General features: G+C 36.8%; 1 protein-coding gene across 2 annotated transcripts in view; it reads left to right on the top strand.

Annotated features, from left to right (window-relative positions):
* Positions 1 to 20,423, top strand: part of ACSL3 (acyl-CoA synthetase long chain family member 3) — a 55,419-nt gene extending 34,996 nt beyond the window's left edge. For both annotated transcript variants that reach the window (XM_072407861.1, XM_072407862.1), the window contains 11 exons: positions 448 to 580; positions 2,614 to 2,764; positions 3,824 to 3,947; positions 4,753 to 4,824; positions 6,058 to 6,197; positions 7,675 to 7,847; positions 8,881 to 8,955; positions 10,132 to 10,323; positions 12,274 to 12,388; positions 14,758 to 14,915; positions 15,970 to 20,423. In XM_072407861.1, the coding sequence (XP_072263962.1) occupies positions 448 to 580; positions 2,614 to 2,764; positions 3,824 to 3,947; positions 4,753 to 4,824; positions 6,058 to 6,197; positions 7,675 to 7,847; positions 8,881 to 8,955; positions 10,132 to 10,323; positions 12,274 to 12,388; positions 14,758 to 14,915; positions 15,970 to 16,127 (1,491 nt within the window). In that variant the 3' untranslated portion in view covers positions 16,128 to 20,423. The remainder of the gene's footprint in view (positions 1 to 447; positions 581 to 2,613; positions 2,765 to 3,823; positions 3,948 to 4,752; positions 4,825 to 6,057; positions 6,198 to 7,674; positions 7,848 to 8,880; positions 8,956 to 10,131; positions 10,324 to 12,273; positions 12,389 to 14,757; positions 14,916 to 15,969) is intronic.
* Positions 20,424 to 20,947: the final 524 nt, after the last annotated feature.

Raw genomic sequence — 20,947 nt, 5'->3', positions numbered from 1 at the left:
TGCACACAGTACATTTTACTAATGACGTAAAAAAACCCATATAGTCCCCTGTGGATACCATGTCCACTCTTTGTTGTTAATCATACACTATGTGATCTTTTCTAAGAAACAACCTTTCCAGTTAGTATTTTATACCTGCTGCATGAAATATTTTTCATACAAAGTCCAGCAAGTAGGCACATGGACCACTATAATAGTACTTAGCTGTATCAAAACTGAATGCTATTGATTATACAAGACAGAGCTGCACGTTATAGTTGGTATAAATCATTGGTTAGGAAACAACATGACCCCCAAGAAAATCAGTTCTACAGCAAATATGATTGATCAACCAAAGGCACCAACGGTCATCATGTATTTAAAGCCTATAGGAAATATAGTATCATTTTTGAAGAACAAATATTCTCCACGGTACTTCTGCAATTTCTTTCTTTTTCTTTTGTACAGAAAATACTTCCTCAGGTTCCTCTCCTGAGGCATATTATCTTGGTGGATGGCAGCACATCACAGCAGTCGGATTATCCCAATAATATCACGGTGCACAGCATGGCATCTGTGCAGGCTCTTGGATTAAGGCAAGGTGAGTCGTAAGGTTTGTCTAGTGCTTCCAAAGGTTCTTGGCTGCCTTATTCACATCAATTGGTAGTGGTATTATAAGTCATGATATTGGGACTTTAAGCTCAAGTCAAAGTGAACATATAACCTCTTTAGTAGGATAATGGATGGCAGAACATTGTATCTTCTTCATCATCATTGATTAGACAAGAAGTAAACGTGTGCCCTGTACCTTTGCACAACAAATTCCAATAAATCCTACTGTAGATTTTAGTGATACCTAAAGGAAGAAAGGAAAGATCCTTTTCCCACCGCTTGCTGCTCTGATTTCATTAGAGGGTTAACTCCCCAGAAGTAAAAACAAATCAGGATATCCTGATGTTAAGCTTCCTTGCGCAGCAGGAAATCTAGAGTCCTTTAAGCAAATGATGAACTTGGTACATCCCACCCATCCCCCTTTTTATTATAGTGCTGGAGTATCTTGATTCCATGTGAACAGATGTTGCAGTCTAGAGGCCCATACATCTGGTCCACATTACATAACCCTGATCATCTCATTCACAATTCCAGTTCCCAGCTTCATCTGGTGCCTGACACCCTTACTACACTTGTTCCCATAGTTAGGGATGCCCAGGGTGGTGTCTGGCACTGAGAATCTTGTACAGTGCTGGGTAAGAATTGAGTAGGGAAAAATTGTATTTTATGGTCGCAGGGGATCTTTACAGTATTCTCATTTATTGTACATTAGTTTAAACTAAACCTCTATTTTTCCTTAATCTGCAAATGCTTGCTGCCTTGTTATCTGTCTCATTCAGTGATTCAGGGCTGATTACAATAAAGCAATAAACTTTCAAACATTGCTGTTAGTTTCTTAATAATCCTCGATAGGACCTTAAAACCATGTATTCTTTAAAACCTTCTAAAATGTAAATACATTTGTCTGACTTCTGCACTCCTTTCCTCATTACATGCTAATTTGTGTACCCGATAACCTGCAGAAAACAGATTGTGAAACCTAATCAGGAGTGGAGTATAGGATTAGTCTAGATGTTCTGGGAAAAAAAGGAGAAAATAATCACGGACAATATTTTAAATCTGTTTGCAAAGCAAATTTTTAAAAGATCTGGACCACCACTGAGCACACAATTTAGCTTCTAATGTAGATATAGGTGTTTATCAAAGCTGCATACATTTAACATGAAATTGGTTTAGCAAGCAGCAGTATTTTCAACAATGCTGCTGTTTGTGAAGGTGCTTGGCCTGAAACGTAACATAAATGTTGTTTCTACAAACTTAAATGGTATAATAGCCATTTCCTACAAAGTTGTCGTATCACCTGCAAAAGTGCAGCAGAATGCAGACATATGTTCTCAAAATAGTATTATGTGTTATAATGTTTATACTGAATATTGGCCTGATCTCCTTAGCCAGCCCCTCTGTCATTCAATTTGGGAGTCGGCCAATCAGGTAATTTCAATGATGGAGCCCCCCAACTCTGTTGTACAGAGACTCCAAACCAAACTCATTATCTGGATACAGTCAGTCAGTATAAAGCAAGCCAAATAAATAGGGCCAGGGCTAGGGTTTAGTGAATTAAAAAAAAATGAATAGTATATTTTTCTATATAATTCTATGTGTTTCTTGTTGTAGTGTCTCTTGATTATGTGAGACTGTGTTTACAGGTATGTTTAGCAGAGACTATTTGAAACTTATTTTAATTTATCCTAAAAAATGCTCCAAAATACAATTTAAATTGTTGTTTTTCCCCCCCTCCCATTAGGAAGATTTCCTCTTCTTGTCTTGTACATACAATAAGAGTAAGAAAAAATCTATCCAAAATAACAGAAAACCTCCTATTAATGGTGACAATATAACATTTTGTTTTTCCATTAATTACTGTTTGACAAAAATAGGAGAAAGTACAAATACCTAGCAGGCACATAGACAAGAACAGGGGGCTCACCATTCCTGGATCTATGCTAAACTACAAAAAGTTTGGTTTATATACTCTATTAACAAATGTAAAAATTATATTGAACCATGTTTCCTGTCTCACAGCAAACCAGCATCGTTCCTCTCCAATGGCACATGACATCGCTGTGATTATGTACACAAGTGGTTCTACAGGAATCCCCAAAGGAGTGATGATCTCCCACCGCAACATCATTTCTGGCATAACTGGCATGGCACAGAGGATACCAGATCTGGGGTATGACAGCTACAGCTTTACTATAACTATACTGGCATTACAAAGTTCTTTGCATGATTATGTTGATAATACAAAGTACTACGTTCATCTCATTTTGCTCAGGAGTAGTGGTATTTCTGTGGTGATTGCAGGTGTTAAGACATAAAATCCAGTTAAAGGCTCCTGTATGACTAAACAAATACCAAACCCAGTTTGTATGTGATACAAAAATCTCATAGAATTCCTGTAAACAAAAGAGTTCATTTAACTTTCCTGACGGGGCCAAATCCACCTTAACTTGTATCTCACTTGCACCTCCTTTCAGACACAAGCTCCCAGTGGGAGGGATTCAGCATCCAAGGCAGAGATGTCAATCTAGAAAGCAGTAGGCAGGACTAGGTGTGGCCAGTTACATCTCCAAAATATGCCCTACCTATCTCTAGAGACCACCAAGGCTCTTATGTAAAATCCTCCTCCCTGGTATTCCACTAACCAGACTATCTATGAATGCTGCAGCCAGACTTATCTGTCCTTCCCATCGCTCCTCTTCTTCTGCCTCTCTTTGTAGTTCTCTTCATTGGCTTCCATTTCACCTTAAAATCAAATTCCAGTTACCATGTTTGCTTTCAAATCCCTCCACCGTTCTTGTCTGACTTACCTTTCTGACCCGATAGAAAAATACTCCCCTAGCCGCTCTCTTCGCTCCTCCAATGACCTACTAATGACTTCCTCACTCATAACCTCATCACACGCACGGCTCCAAGACTTTTCAAGAGACGCCCCGACTGCATTTAAAATGTTGGTGCTTAATGTTTGTGTGTTGATGAGCATGGTATCCTAATTTGTAGATAGGGATGTATGCATTTGTTGGGGGCTTTACCTATACAGCAGATAAACATGTTACATGAAATGTTTTCTTTATAGCAGACAGCTATAGCTGTGAGTATTAAATTCTCAAGTGCTCAGTGACACCGCAACTGTGGTAGAGGAATTTCCTCCTTCCCAAAAGATCTCTTATTAGGATGTTTTCAGTATATTGTATGGCATTGCTAACAATAAACATATTCTCTCATATTACAGAGATAAAGACACGTACATTGGTTACTTACCCTTGGCACATGTGTTGGAGCTTAGTGCTGAGTTGGTTTGCTTGTCCCGTGGATGCGGTGTGGGGTATTCATCACCACAGACGCTCTCTGATCAGGTAAGTCTCTTATTTTAAGGCCCATTTATTATAACATATACTGTTTTCTGTAATGTTCTCCAATTCCTCCATATAATTATTCTTTGGTGGAATCTGCAAAATAATTTACCTAAATCATTCCTTTCTCCTACGAACAAACGAAACTGTTCTCATAGAACCTTCTGACTGAGTTCTCGGATACCAAGACCTCAATTATGCCATACACGGTCATGGGTACCGTTTATAAAACAAAAATAAAAGCCAGATTACTCATTAGGAAAAAGTGACTTTTTATGTACTTTATTTCAGTTGTACTGGAAAATTGGCAGCTGAAAGATTGCAACCATATTAATGTGACCCCTATACTGGGGTATGACAGTTTTCATATCTCTGTTCCTGTGTTGTGTTCTGACTCCTATTTCCTATTTTTTCCTAAACTGTAACTGGAGGCCCTAGCACAGCAAAGCAGTCTAATTTCCTTTATTTAGCTCCATCTTTGGTAAACATCTATAGAATAGTCCAGGAACATCAGGTTCTTTGTTGCACAGGACATTGACATGTGTTTTGCTATAAATCTAGTACACAGCTAGGAGGAATGTTCTTTGATGGCTGATCACATGTGCTGTGAGTTACTACATGTTCTGTATATAAACTTTAGGAAAAGACCCTAGAGCACTGATATGACGCAAATCATTCTCTACGCAAACCATCCTTGACGACTTGTATTGTTTTCTGTTCAACAGCTGTCATTCTTTCATAAACACCTCCACTTGTGGAATTGTTGCTTATGAGTTTTTTTTTTCTTTTTTTTTCTTTTGCATTTCAGTCCACTAAAATCAAGAAAGGAAGCAAAGGTGACGCATCAGAGCTTCAGCCCACCCTGATGGCAGCTGTCCCAGTAAGTTAACTTTTCAAAAAGAAAAAGATCATCACCTCCTGATCTCATTACTGTAAACTGGCAGCCCTGACGTTATACTGACTCAGTGTTCAGATTCGCAGTACAGTGTGTGAAGAGATGCAGGTACAAATATTTACACCCATTTCCTGCAAGTCTCAGAGATGATTGATGGATCTGATGTGCATTCATCAGATGTTTCTTATGAAGTGAATCTCCTGCCTCCTCCCTTCCCACACAGACAATGACTTAGAAAAGAATTTGAAGTTTTATTTGGCAATACAAGCGAGTTCTGGGATGCATTTTTGCTCTTACTTGGAGGAACTAAAAAAGGAACTGTCATAATGTCCCTGCCTACCTCCTAAACATCTTTCTTTGTGCTCAGTTGGCCTGCCCTTATACCATGATTGACAGTTTTGGCAATTGAAACTTGAAAAAAAAATTGAAACCAAATGGTTAAATACAGTTTATTAACCCAAAAGGATTAGGAAAGGCTGACCTTTCCTAAGATCCTGGCTCCAGAATCTGGTTTTTCTAACCTCCTTAGTCCCAAATATTGTGCCCCACGTGGTTATGTTTTTAAAAGATGAATATTTATTACATTTATGTTTGATATGATTTATGTTGTCCTATTCTAGCTTATTAGGGTTTTTTCTAAATTTTATATATACATATTATTGTGTCTAAATAGTTGTTGATAACGTGTGTGTATGTATGTATGTATGTGTGGGTGTGTGTGTGTGTGTGTTTATTTATTTATTTATTTATATATATATATATATATATATATATATATATATATATATATATATATATATATATGTTATAAAGAAACAGCGTTATAAATAAAAGCGTGTTTGGCATCACAGAAATTTGGGCAAACATGAAAATGTTTAGTTAAATAGGGGTAAAAAAGTGTTTGTAAACATATATATAATTAATTGAAGAAAATTTAATTTTAGAAGCTTTAACTTCATCAACTTTTGGTGAGAAGAATTAGATGTAGGGGCTGACATTAAATTGAACCTGCATGAGCATAGCACAAGTGCATTTAAATATTGAAAAAAAAATAATTGCCCAAATGACATTACATTTAATTTAAACAGTCAAACAGACTTTAAGCATAAACAATAAAATGGACAGGGTTATAGTATGGAGTTTCCATATCAAAAAGTGTTACCACTACCAAGTGAAAAACACTTTTTTGTTTTAATGTATTTTTATGTCTTTTTGTAGGAAATCATGGATCGTATTTATAAGAATGTTATGAGTAAAGTAGGAACAATGAGTGCGGTACAGAAAGGCCTTTTTTCTCTTGCCTACAACTACAAAATGAAGCAGATCTCCAGAGGGTACAGCACCCCACTGTGTGACAGGTACAATATTCTGTGCTTTGATTTTTAGGATATTGTGTGCTTTGCTTTCTTGCTGGAAATGCCTGAATCCATAAGGTGCTGTAAGGAATGACCCTTCTTCAATGCAACTTAAAAAAACTTCTGTAATGCATCCAGAACCAAACTAAATATTTGACTAAAGTCAAGTTTTAGATACTTGTCGGAAGGCTGTTTGTTGAGGCCACAGGGAGGGATGTTGTGGCGTGACTGCTAAAGTAAATTTTGAGCAGAGTGGAAGTAGATTGTCTGTCTGAGACTGCTAATGGCTTTGTATTAGGTCTGGAGTTCATAATGAAAGTGCTGTGTACTGCTCTTCAGTTGCATTTGGATTTCTGAAAAGTACAGTGCATTGGCCTTTTCCAGCTGTCTGTAACATTATGTAATAACAGAGAGAAGTGACCTGCAGGGTAGATACCGCTTCCCCAGCACTGAGCTTGGTAAGATTATATTCTTTCAGTGTTCTGTAGATTAGTGACAGTGTCTAATACTTTCAAATGAAATTTCACACTCCCAGCCTTTGTAAAATGTCCCTTCAATATTCAAAACCATTGGGATATCCTCTAAAAAAGGTTTAATACACTGTGACCAACCCATGGAATGGCTGAGGGAGAACTGGAATACAGGTAGTAGCCGGGTTACATACGAGATAGGGACTGTAGGTTTGTTCTTAAGTTAAATTTGTATGCAAGTCGGAACAGGTACATTATTTTAATAAATGCAATTAGGAGAGATGTTTGTCTCAACATATTATTAGGCAACGTGGTGTCAGTTACTGTATAAAATCCTCACTGTGGGTTAATCACAAACAAAGCAAAAAAAAAATAAATCTTTATAAAGCCTAGACATTCATTAACTTCTGAAGCAAGCTGTGCTTTGATATGCAAAAAGAAACACAGCTGCAGAATTTGTCTTTGTCATTAAAGGGTTACAAGATGCTACAGATCAGCTCAGTTCTTAAGATCACCCACAACCTCAGCTTTGTTTAGCAAAAGATTTCTTCTGCAAGGCATGCAAACCATCCCCCCTCCCCATTAAACCTCTGTCCTGCACAGGAGAAAGCAGGGAAGCTGAATCTATATGTTGGATGTCCTTAACAGGAGGGGCACTACCTGTATCGCAGTTATTTTTTTTAATTCGCATTATTTTGTAAGGTTTTTGTGTGTGGTAAATAAAGGGCAAAGTAAGTAACAGATGAGCAATATTCCTATTATCATGTATTTATATAGTGCCAGCATTTTGCGCAGTGCTCTACAGATTCCATAGTCATGTCATTAATTCACCCTCAGTGGCATATTCATATTTGATCCAACACAGAAAATGGTAAGAAAAAAAACTTAGTTTACAGAATTGTTTTGGGACTTTTTGTGGTATTGCATAAATACTCATTAGTACATTGCTGTTAAAAATTAAATAAATAAGAAAAAAAAAAACCTGACTCTTCTCATTATTGTCTTCCCAGGGTTGTATTCTGGAAAGTGCGAAAACTTCTAGGAGGAAAGTTGAGGGTCTTGCTCTCTGGTGGTGCCCCTCTATCAGCCGCCACTCAGCGCTTCATGAATATCTGCTTCTGTTGTCCCGTAGGACAGGGCTATGGCTTAACTGAGACGTGTGGTGCTGGTACCATTACTGAAAGTAAGTGTGGACCATTACACAAGACTTCCAAAATTACCACTTTGCAAAGAAGCCTTAGTTGTTGTTTTAAAACGTTTAAAACACTACTAATACTTACAAATTGAGAGAACTTTATGGGTAATAAAAAGTTTTTTGTACTAAGTTTTACAGAATAAAATTGCAAGTTATGTTGCTCTACTCTGGCTGTTTGCCCACGAGCAAAATTAGGAGGGAGTTTCCACTGAAATACCGTAAAATGTTTTTTAATTTATTTTTTTTTTAACTATGCACTGCTGTGTCAGCTATGCCTACACCTTGCAACACATATAATACAGTACTACAGTGCAGACAGGTTGTAATTCATATGTTAATGCACACATTAATGTGAGCCTTTAGAGCTTCTCTTTAAAAACACACTGAACAGTATGATTACCTACACACGTCAGATGATTCTCATCCGATAATCTACTCAGGGCTAGAATCAGACGAGAATCTAGCATGTGTACAGCGCTCGTCCGACCTTGTTCATGGATCCTTCCTGGCTTATCCAGAAACGACAAAAAATCATAATGGAAGTGAACAGGAGAGAGTGCAGTGCAGCAGGGTGCCGCTCCGTCGTTCTCCCCCCTCCCCTCTTCATGTAGCACAGCGGCGCTGTATGTACATTGATTGTGCAGTCTTTTGTTGTTTGAAATGATCCACCATTTTTGAACTTGTGTACCTAGCCTAACCTGTACATGTGAACCAGACATGGAGGAAAGAATGGGAGCCCTACTTATGCATGCAATAAAGGGCTGGATTTATACTGTTCCGTTTCAGGAACATGCAGTAATGCAAAAACATAGCTGTAAATGGGTCCACATTTTTTGTGAACCAGTGAACCAGCCATAAAAAAGGTGTAAAACATAATTTAATGAAATCATTCAACATGAAAAGGTTAAATGTATTTTTTCATCGATATACATTGTGGTAGATATGTATTTTTACAGTGTGTCCTATCATTACAAGGATATTCTCATATGCCATTAAGTAACAAGGTTTTTCTGTCTTTCAGTGTGGGACTACAGTACAGGCAGAGTGGGAGCACCTTTGGTGTGTTGTGAGATAAAGCTCAAAAACTGGGAAGAAGGTAAGAGAAGTCACAAAAAGCTTGCAATTGTTAATATGTAGCATTTGAATGGCGATTAGAAACCTGGTACTAATATATAACAAAAGACATGTTCCTAATTTTAAATAGCTTTAGTTACTTTTAGTAAAATAGGGCCACCTATCCTATCTCTAATCTAATCTACCCTCTAGAAAAATGCATCCCTGGAAACAAGGAATTATTAAACTGTATTTATATAGCACCAACATATTACATATCGGTGTACATTAAATAGGGGTTGTAAATGACAGAGTAGATCTACTAGAAGATAGTAGTTTCTTTATCTTGTTCTTAAATTTCTCTTAATCAATCTTCATCGCAGTCTTTCACAATGGTGTGTGTATATTTATAGAAGTGTATCCCCGAGTCTTTAGATCATTCCCTATACCTTGAGACTATTTTAAGTCATGGGAGGCTACATGCTTCTGCAGAGATTGCCGATATGTCATCACCCATTGTCCCTTAGTGACTGCATTGCTATACCAGGATTGTTTATGAATATATAATGGGGTCTATAAATAATATATAAACAATTATTCTGTTCAGTCATAAGTATTTGTTTTACCTTTTTTCATGTTTACACTAGAATAACAGTTATTTGCATCATGTTTGACATAGTACAGCTTTTCAGTTCACACTGACATTGAAATATCACTGATAAAACACCTGAAAAGTTAGTAAAAAAAAAAACAAAACAAAAGGAGTGAACATTTTAACCTTAGATTTAAATTATTCACTATAGTTCAGAAAATTTCCATAGATATGGGAGTTATAATTCAGTGAATAGCTGATCCGGAGTTCTAGATGAGCAAGCAATAGCTTTCTACAGAATGACATTCTGATGGAGGGCAGGGTAATTTAAGAATAAGGACACTTATCTCTGGTTCGGTCCTTAAATATACATTTCATAAACATTTCTGATTTCAGTAAAAGATAATTTGGCAGGAAATGATTTTTGAAGATTATGATAAGCCTAATTCCTGTGCGACATGTCATGTTATCCCTAAATGTATTTTCTCATGATTGGGGTCAGTCGTTTTTCAATGTGTGAGGATTAATCTTTGTGGGAATATCTGCATGTTAAAGTGGCAGAAATGTAATACTGAGTTTATGTTGGCAAAGGATCTCTTGTGACATGTTAACTGATTGTATACAAAGGTGGGTACTTCAATACTGACAAGCCATATCCCAGAGGGGAGATCCTGATCGGTGGACCTAATGTTACAATGGGGTATTACAAGAATGATCTGAAGACAAAGGAGGACTTTTGTGTAGATGAAAACGGTCAGCGCTGGTTTTCCACTGGGGATATTGGTGAATTCCATCCTGATGGCTGCTTAAAAATTATTGGTAAGAGGATGTTTAAGTTACAGAAACTTCTGCCGTGACTTTTATTGACAATATTAGTTCTGTGACAAATACTGAGACCTATAGATGAGACTCTCTAAAATCACTTCTATGTTTAGAGGGATTTAGCCTTTTTCTTTATTTTAAGGACAAAAAAGGTAATAAGGATAATAGTTTTACTAGTGAAGCTTCCTATGTGACCATACCCATAAACCAAGTGACAACTCTTTGACAAATTTGCCAACTTTAGGCAATTTTAAGGCATTGTATCTGGTGTCTCCATGACCTGGCCAATGTTTTTCTTTTTTTTTTTGTGTACTGCATGTTTACCACCTACATTACACAGGTTGTACAAGAAACAATGGCGGATTCCAGTTCTAAAAATAGTAGGCCTATATTTCCCTGTCCGTCTTAGAGATATATTTTCCTGTCTTTGGCTAGCCTCATGTTCTGGCCTTCCACACAAAATCCTATTTAAGAGTTGATGTGAGTAGACTGCATTTACCAGGATATACTGGGACATTTAGTTCAACAGCTGTATTGTTGCTGCTTGCCCAACAGTGACTGTTAGTTATTAAAGAATATTATATTAACCTTTTCCTCAAAAAGGGTCATTTTCTTTTATTTTTAGCCTCAAATATTAACTACTGGCTTATTACTTTTGCTATTGGGTATTTGCGGAAAACATTAAGGTACTATTTTCCAGAGTTACTCTTCAACACCTTTTAACACATTAGGATTTCCTATAGTCTGTCGACTACCAAAGAAGTAAATCACATAATTCCTATAATCTAGTAGCTCTTTAGTACTTTGATAGTAGTTGATTATTTGTATAATTTGTAGCTTGTACTGGTTTTTACTAACAGAAATACTTTTATTTAACACACTGACCCAGAGTTACCAAGCTCTTGTGCTTTACCTCTATGGAGCTAGTTAAAGTAAAACTCCAGGCAAAAAGCCAAATACAGCTGATAAATACATTGTGCAATATTACAATAAATGTGCACTGCAGCTAGTCTTTAAAAAAAAAAAAAAAAAAAAAAAAATATTAAACAACGCTGCCAGAGAAGGGGATACATTTAGATCCAGATTAAGACATTAATCTTTCTGGTTCAGATGATGTCTCCTCTCTGCCTCCATCCTTTCCACTGAAAAATTGAATTTAAATTATCACAGCTGTCCAGTAAACCAGGGACTAATGTTAAACCAGACAGTAACGAGAATGAGTTTTATTGAAATTGCTGGGCAGATTTACAAATTGAAGGGCATATTTATACCCAAGAATTTTGGGAACTTGCATATTAGCCCAACACATGTAACATATGTTCTGTGCATTGGTGGGCCAGTTTTTTCCAAGGCAGCGCATTGTAGCATGGTAAAGTACTGTCTTACATTGGGGCGAAAAATAGTGCATGTTCAGTTTTACCAGAGTTTGTGTATTTTAAGGTGGCTTCCTAAACTGTGTAGACAGGAAGCAGAAAATAAATTTATCAGGCGGTCACCCCCTCCTGTCACTGACAGAGAGAGCGTCTTGTTGTCCTGACGGCAGCATTCTAGATGTCTGTCTTCCAGCTGATTATCTTTTTTTTCCTGTTGGGATCCCAGACAGAGAATTTAGGAGTTCAGGTGTACAGGGACCTGGTTTAAACCTACCCTAATAATAGTTTTCCTGAAGGATTTATATCATTGGAAAGCTGGTTTAGGCAGTATTATTACATTTATTAGTCATCTCTTTGTACCATGCAGTGAGAATTTATGTATCGCCTTTATCTTCCCAAAATGAAGAATATTTAGTACCTTACAACATTTTCTTTCACATAGAATATATGTTCAAGAGTTATGAATCCGGGTCGAAGTTGTTAAAAAATCTAATTTGTAATATATTTTATTTACACAGCAGTATAGAGTTGCTGATATTGTTGTATTGTCATTCTATGATAATCTGTTCTTTAGATCGGAAGAAGGACCTAGTAAAGCTTCAAGCAGGGGAGTATGTTTCACTTGGAAAAGTGGAAGCTGCCTTAAAGAACCTTCCTATTGTGGATAACATCTGTGCATATGCAAACAGGTAAGCGCAGCCGTTGGAATTAACAATCTTATCTGTCCTGTGTATCTACAGGCGGGCATTGAAGGTAGCCTTAATGTATGAAGATGCGGAGTACCTATTATATTCACAGTAATAAAGCTGACCTTCAGCCACAACAATGGGTACATTTTGAGAATGTGGATCCTGCCAAGGTATTTGTATTAATGTCCATAGGGCCCCTGATCCTTTTCTGTTGAAGTCACTTTAAAGTATAGTACTCTTCCCCACCTTTAATTTAAAAGAACAGACATGACACTGAGCTGCTATGTCAACTATATATTCTCTTCCCCTATCAACTTGCTCTGTAGCACACCTAATCGATTCTTTGTTCTGGTTCTTCCTCCCCCAGTTTAAGGTCTGTTGTACAGGAGCTTTAATTGGAGGATATTTAGGTCCTTGCACTGCATAAAACTAATTTAATACTGAGCTCCAATAATTGTATATCTAATTATATTTGCCTGAAGTTCAGCTTACAGGCCTTAGAGGCTACATTTTTTTTCTGCCCTGGTATTTATTCCATTATGTATTAAATAAAGATATTTTTAAAAAAATGATGGCATTGCAAGGTCTGAAATTCAACTTTGTTCTACCAAAATATTTTTCATGTATGTAAAAGGGTGCCTGGTCAAAGAATTGAATATTATTGGTGTGCATGTCACTATGAAAAAAGTCTTATGTACATCTGATGATTAGGAAGTGATTGTGACTTAATGCAATGGAGGAGCCCTATACTCTGTTGGGGTTATGATAAAACAGAATGCGATGTCTTTGCAAATTTATATCTAGACCACGTTCCTTTCCGGCAGTGTAATCTACAGTTATCAGGGAAGGTTACTGGTGACACATCTTGTAGTAATCTTTGTGCTGGACTTTTTTTTCTGACTTGTAAACTCCGAAGTTAGAATTGCAATTGTCTTTCTACTACGTTATGTAGAATAGGAAATTATTTTAATCATACACAATTGGTTTCATGGCTAATGAGGTAAATCTATTCCACAGTCAACTGCTGATCCCTAAAACAGTTTTTGTGGAACACACAGATTCTTGCAATTTAATGTTGCTAAGTATTAGACATTGCCAAGTTCTTGGAATCACCATAGCCTGGGTTACTCCAAGGGCAAATGACACATGAATTGACATTCACATTGCAGTGACAGCGTCCATGCACTCTGTCACGACTTCTACAACGTCTGGCAGCAAGCCTCCCATACACTTCCTGTCTACAGTTTGGGAGAGAAATCCTCATACAATGCTGGGTGAAAGTGTATCAGTAGCTTAGTGAATCATTTTGCTTTTGTCCTAAAACTAAGGAGTCACCACTGCTCTGCAGCTGCCTTTGTCTGAGAAACAGTGTAAACATTTGGTTTTAGGCCTGTGCAATTTTGTTCTGGAGAAATAATAAAGAAACTGGAAAGTCCTGGCCAGCACCAGACAACGGTAATCCTCCAACAGCCTGTATGCACATTCACGTTCAGGCTTTCCTAACAAATGTCACATGGTATTTAGTGTGTGATAGCACACTTGATTTTAAATTTATTTGATTTTAAACCCAGTACACTGCAATTTTGAATGTCTGAAAAAAAAATATTTTTATATATATATATATATATATATATATATATATATACACACAATGGGTCACATCACATTTTGGGACCGTATCCCCTTCTAACAGCACCTCTGCTTTGATTAATCTGTGCTGGGTTGTACTGCAAATTACGAATATAATGTAAAATAAGTGTGTGATAAATAGTGGTTTTGATTCTTACAATTGCTTGTTTTTGCTTGCTAGCTATTTCTTAAAGCAAACAAATAAAGAGTTAAAATAAAATAAGGGGTTCTTTCTGATGGCTAAAAATGTTTCACCTGCTTTGCCTTTTTTATTTAAAAATCTCTAAAGAAATGTTGTGTGTCTAAAGTGACATGGCACAAAGCTAGTCAAGAGTCTATGGGATGTTCATTTCCTGTGTTTGATGTGCAAATGTATGATCTCTATTATTTTGTTTTTTTGTTTTTTTTTATAAACATTCCAGTGATTGGTTTTCACTAGCCACTAGTTTTTTATTTTATCCTTTTCTACTGTCGCATAAACAGACATAATTTGTTTGTCTGAATTGTTTCTGCACTGTAGTTCTCCAGAATTTGGCTGTTTATATTCTAACATTGCCTCGTCCTATTGCTACATGCAGCAACTGACTCATTTTAGATGAAAATAAAATGTTGACTTCCCCCGGACACATGTCCATTAAGGACTACTGTACCTAGTTTTTACTAAATTTGTTACAGCGGTTTTATTATAGTTGTAGGATTGTTTGTTCCTTCATTTACAGACTCATTATTTTTTTTTCCAGTGATCAGTCATATGTGATTGGCTTCATTGTGCCAAACCAGAAGGAGCTCTTGAAGATGGCTGAGCAGAAGAGAGTACTAGGAAGCTTTGAATCTTTGTGCAATAATGCAACAATGGAAAAGGAAGTTCTCAGAGTGTTAACAGAATCTCCTGCAGCAGGTAAGCAGATATTTCTCCCCCATGGTTTATATATAGAGCCATACTGATATCATAATTTAATGTTATTGGGTGTCTTGTCTGGATTATTGTAGAATGTATGAGCTCATTAGCCCAGTTAAGAGTCTACTGGCACTTGGTGGTTTATGCACAGCTTTATTTTGCTGTTTGTGTTAAATATACAGCAGCCAAATACATAGTGCTCGGGAGTATTGTAAAACGTTTGTACCTGAGGTAATTTAGATCCTTTCGCCTGCATTTTCAGATTCACTCCAGTGTTTCTATAATGTGTTATATGCATAGCTGACTGCATCTGATAAAGTGATTAACTTTAAGCTTCATTTCATGTCTAATAAGGAACACAGAAAGGTTTAAACCTTTGTATAATACTGTTGCCTACAAGAGGAATGGACACTAAAGTCGGCCTGGGGTATAACTCCTCCTCCTATAAGCATGCTTCAGTTTTTTGCAGGTGCCATAAAAGAGGATGGATGGCTTTTCATTAATGCAGTCATTGTTAAATCTAACTTTTGAGGGTTTTGTATGGGTACTGCTTTCACATGATAATGAGAACAGCTATAGTCTGTAATCATTCTGAGTCTCTTTTCTCATCAGAATAATTTTTAGCTTATTTGTGATTGTGTCCTCTCCCATCATGGAGCCCTTTGGCTAATGTGCTACAATGCAACCCCCTAAGGGTGGCTTCCATTCCAACCACAAGATTAAACACTCCAAACCTGCCAAATTCACATAAAGGTGCCCCAGCATTGTGCTGCCCCAATATTGCTGGCCAGTTATATATAGGAGGATGGCAAGACAAGACCTGTAAGTATTACATGCAGTAGAGAGAAATCAGGCACCTGACTTGCCAAAGATGTAACTTTTGTATGGGTTGTATAAGATTGGAAAAATTAAAATGAAATTCCTTTGCTAGATAACTACTGCCATATAGACAATATGACGAAATTCAGATTTAACAGTGTAGGAAGTTATTTTGTTTGACATTTTACAATATGTTAATGTATTTAATATTGTATGTTAATGGAATTTCTTTCAGCTACCCTTGAGAAGTTTGAGATCCCAGCAAAGATTCGCCTTGTTGCTGAGCCTTGGACTCCTGAAACTGGATTGGTGACTGATGCCTTTAAATTGAAGCGCAAGGAGCTTAAAAGTCATTACCAGGAAGACATAGAAAGGATGTATGGGGGGAAATAAAGTCCAGGAGCCTTTTTGTCCCTTTCAGAACAACCAGTTATTTCCTGTAGTACTTGCAGACCCGGCTGCAGCATATTGGACCAGCAGTTAGCTTACAGCTAGGACCTGAAATCAACGGAAAAGCTTGAATATAACCTATATTGAACTTGTTACCATACCCACAGGGAAAACTTCATTTTACAATAAAAAGACCTTTGTCCATGTTTTTTTTTAGCAGGAAGTAGGGTACTTCAAATTCCAGTATTTAAAGCTGTCATATACCCATACTTTGATTTCTCCCTGTGCAACCTAATAGTGCTTTTGTAATTAATGGTTTTTACGAATGCCTGTACTAGACCAGTTTTTACTTTGGAATTCTATGAAAACCAGATTATTCCATTGTGATCTACCTCTGTGTGAGCCCATTATTCCAGGTGTACCTCTATGTCCCCTGGAGCAGAGGTAGTAGGAAAAATTCAGAGGTGACTTTGTTTAAAGCAGCAGCCACTATATTCTAGGTTTTCATCATCACTAATAGAATCTCTGTACAGTAACTCTTTTCTTTCCTTTGCTCCTATTTACTTCTACTTTAAACCAATACTTTCATAACAATTGTATTTGCTGTTCCAGACATGGAGGTCCTTAAAGGGCTGAACCATGCACACTGGGGTTCAGAAATGTTGCTCAAAACTCAAGTGAAGAAATCTAATAAAACTACAGTTAAAATATTAATTTTAACATGCATTAACAAGTAAAAGAAATCCCACATACTGGTTAGAAACTGATCCCTTGGCTTATTTTAAACTGTCTAAACTTAATATAATGTGATTGTACAGTTTCACTTAACAACTGTGTAGTAAGTTGCACTACTTGATTGGATGTACATTAAATGGAATGTTTAGACAGGCCCCCACACTACACAATGGTTGCTATATCCATAGGAGATTATTCCAAGAGCTGGTAAGGATTTATGAAATGTATCCCAGGCAATGTGGTAGTGTTGAGCCAGGGACACAACACTAGTCATAGCTTATAGGTAGTTGATATCCTGAAAAACTTGAAAGCCATTGTCATACTGTAATAATTTGTACAAGTAGCCTAATGGTCCATAGAAAGAGCAAAATAAATATGTCCAAATGTATTACCATTTACAGAAATGTGTCACCTTAGGATGGGTGTAATTTTGTTTCAACTCCATGGTTTAAGTGTAGATGACCTTTCTATCTCATACCAGCTTGCTCTAGTAAAAAGCCAATAACGTATGATATCGGAGGATCGAAAAGATGGACTCATGGTCTCACGAAATGGACTCACGAAATCTAGATGTTGAATTTTTGTGCCAACAAAATTATTTGTGATGAACATTTTCCCCTTTAGATGTGATCAATACTTTTTTTTTTTTTTTGCACATAATGATATTTCAGTGCATTTGGGTCCACAGTTGTGTCCTTTTTATCCCATACTAAAGGTTACTGCATTCAGATTAGATTTAATAGAGCCTTGTCCGTTGCAATGATTCCTTTATGTTTGCCTTAATTTCAAAACCATAGTCCACTGATGAAAACTCTAAAGTTACTTTTATGAAAGTATCTGTTGGTTTCCTTCGTGGTCAGTCAATGGGAATAATTTATAATTGTTGCTAACATGGTCAGTTAAAATTTGTAAAAAAAACAAAAAGACCTTGTTTCTATAAAAAATGTACCAACAATTCATCACACTACATGTATCTACATACTGTGTACCATGTTATTGTCTGTCTGTGGACTGCTGCTTTAAATAAATGAATTAGGAACTGCAAGGTGACATTAGTATGATGCCTTTATAAGAGACGCACAAAGCTTTTACTTGGCAAATTGATTTATTTATATTTTATTTAAGATTTGCATTATTTCATGCAAACAGATTGTTTTCCTAGAGTGTTATGCAGAACTGTGGCATAATTCAGCATTCAGAGAAATAAGATGTTGGGTAATGCTGGCCACATTTATCATAGAGCACGTCTATAACATGTGCCTCTTATGGCAGTGTAAAGATACATCAGTTTGCCAATATGCAAGGGCCCAATGTTCTTGGTCATCGCACCTCTGGACCTTTTTGAACAAGAATAGATTTCTGTACATGTATGTATTTACTGTATGTAAATTTATTTTATCTTTAGTTTTGTTTGCTTTTATAAAACAGTCAGTTTCAGGCGATGGATACTCCTGTGACTCCCGTCCACATAATCCTTGTCTCTTGAGTCCGTTGTCTTCCCTTTTCTCATACATATATGTTCAATGAGTTCTGTATGCTCTGTGCTACAGGGGGAGTGCTAGATTGTGAAAGGGGCATTATTAATCTATCATTTTTATAACCAGTATTGTTTACTTGTCTCATACCTATGGAATCGGAGCATATGTATAGTTAATGAGCTTGTGCTTGTATGATATAGGGTGAGCCTAATGCCATGTAGATTGAATAAAATGTCATCTTTATGCTACATTTAAAGTCTAGAACTAAACAATGCAGGGGCAACAAAGCCAGAAACAGGACAGATTGTTCAATATAACTCTTGCATTCTAAAGGCAAAACATAGGACTGGTTTATCATTTCCTAGTCAAAGACTGGGCAGTCTTTAGTCTTCCAGATGTATGTTGGTAGATTGTCATAACTATACAGGGAAAACACTTTTATAATATAAATTTATTATATAAAAAAACTTTTCTGCTATTTTGCTTTTAATTTATGAGTAAAGTTAAACTGTGAAGCCCAGCTATGTTTGTTCCAATGTAAAAGAACTTGGAAGACTGTACACCACGCCAACATGTTTTGGGGGGTCTGTAGGAAAACATGTACATGGGCCTGGGAGTGGATAGATTGGTATAATGACCTACGTTAGAACTGCACTATATATGTCATCAGCTAGTTGTAACTCTTTAATTCTAGGTTCACTCATTATAGTCACAGCCTCTGGTGTAAACTGAAAGTCCTGGGGGTGCAGAAGCCGCCTACAGGAATAAACAGGCTAGGTCTTCCAAAATGTATATCTGGAAAGCAGAAGGCTGCCTGGGCTCTTTGAAATCCGGAAGTACTGGTCCAGTTTATGGTATATTTACCAGTGTTAAATGGAGAATTGTTTTTTAAGCAGGGTAGGAAGAAATTTTAGGCATGTGGCAGCCCCTGTATCGTGACCCAACTCTTCAGTAACCACTCAAAAACAATGGGGCGGTTACTGAAAAGTGTCAGGTGCTACGCCCAGCTGGGGAGAACACTGATTTACCATTAGAGTCTAAGATCTATTAGGGCAATTGGTTGTACTTTTGTCTTTCTCAAATGCACCCATGGGACCTGTTGGTTTTTGATAGTTCTGTAATGGAAAATGCAATATTGAGACCATTGTGTTATATAAGTACGGTAGTTTGTATTGACTTAATGGACTTGATACTGATTTTGCCTTCAGTGTAGGGTACTTACCCACACGTGTTTATATAGAGATGAAAACATTGATTTTGCTCAATAAACTCTTTCCATAGATCTAAACACCAAATAATTGCATGTCGTGCTGGTGCTGAATAACCAGAAGTTAATTCTTCATTCGTCTGCCCACATTAGGCAGCTGATTTCTAATTGGTAGATACAGGTCACATGCTTACCAAAAAACATGCTGCAAAATAAGCCAGCTAGATATTACTTCTCACCATTCCACCCTCAAAAAATACCAACAAGCTCTGACTGGCAGACTTATTAGCTTTTATTATTTTACATGGAAGGCACATTTATCCTGTTACTATACATCCCGTACTTTGTAAAAATTTCAGGCCAGCGTAATACTGCGCTGAACAATTGTACAGCTAACATGCTGTAAATTAAGTTGTATATACACTTAAATTATTTGTTGTGTACAGCTCCATATTACTTTTTATAGCTTTTCTATATTTTCAAGTAAAAACCGTCTGTTACATTCAAATTCATGTGCTGAAAATGACAACCAAAGTCTGTGTAAAAGGCCTCCCCCGAATGCTTTCATTATCTTGTTCCATAGTTTCCATGTGTTTTTGCCATGTACTGTGTGTTTTAAGGAAAATACAAATTGATTGAATTTCTTACAAATTTCTTGTTTTACGTAAAATATTCTGATTTTTAGTCTGGGGAAAAATTCTTAATCTTGAGTGAGGTTTGTCTTTTGCATGCAGTCCAAGGTAAGCTAAACTTGTTCACTGCACTTATTGGTGACCATGCCCCTGATCATATTGTGTGCATTTACTGCAAAAGTCCGTCCAATGGTGAACAGCTGCTGAACTGTCTGTGTACATAACATGAATTTGCCTGAAAAAATAACATGAGATAAGCTCCGGCTGTTTTTTTTTCCCCCCTTTCTTTTAGGTTTTAAATGCTGTGTTTTAGTTATAATGCATTGCAGTGTTTTTTTGCTATGCAATTCAGCATGGCACTCTAGAATGTGCTGTGCAAAAATCCCTTTAGTCCTGTGTGTGTGTGTTTTTCTTTCTAAGTTGACAAAATATACAAATCTATCAAATATACAATAAATAGCTGATGGAAGTTTAAACCCAACCAGGTTCAATGCAATCCTGGGGTTTCTCCAAAGGTTTCTTTGGGTTCCTTGTACTATGGCTGACTGTCCTGCCATTTGATGACGCCTGCGTTATTTTAGGGCCACAATAGAGCCAGCAGCATTGTAGCAAGCACAGTTTATCTTGATTACCAATGTAAGGGGTGTTTCCTGCTGCCTTCCGAAGACTGAAAATGTATTAAAGGGTTTCAATAGCGGGGGAAAAGACTGTTCTAACCCATTCTAACAGTCTAATTAAATTACAAAAAAGAAATTGGTTAAAGCTAGGCAT

Source organism: Pyxicephalus adspersus, chromosome 4, assembly GCF_032062135.1.
Source record: "Pyxicephalus adspersus chromosome 4, UCB_Pads_2.0, whole genome shotgun sequence".
Classification (NCBI taxonomy): domain Eukaryota; kingdom Metazoa; phylum Chordata; class Amphibia; order Anura; family Pyxicephalidae; genus Pyxicephalus; species Pyxicephalus adspersus.
The sequence above is the reverse complement of the archived record's forward strand: the minus strand, read 5'-3'. Positions and strand labels throughout refer to the sequence as shown.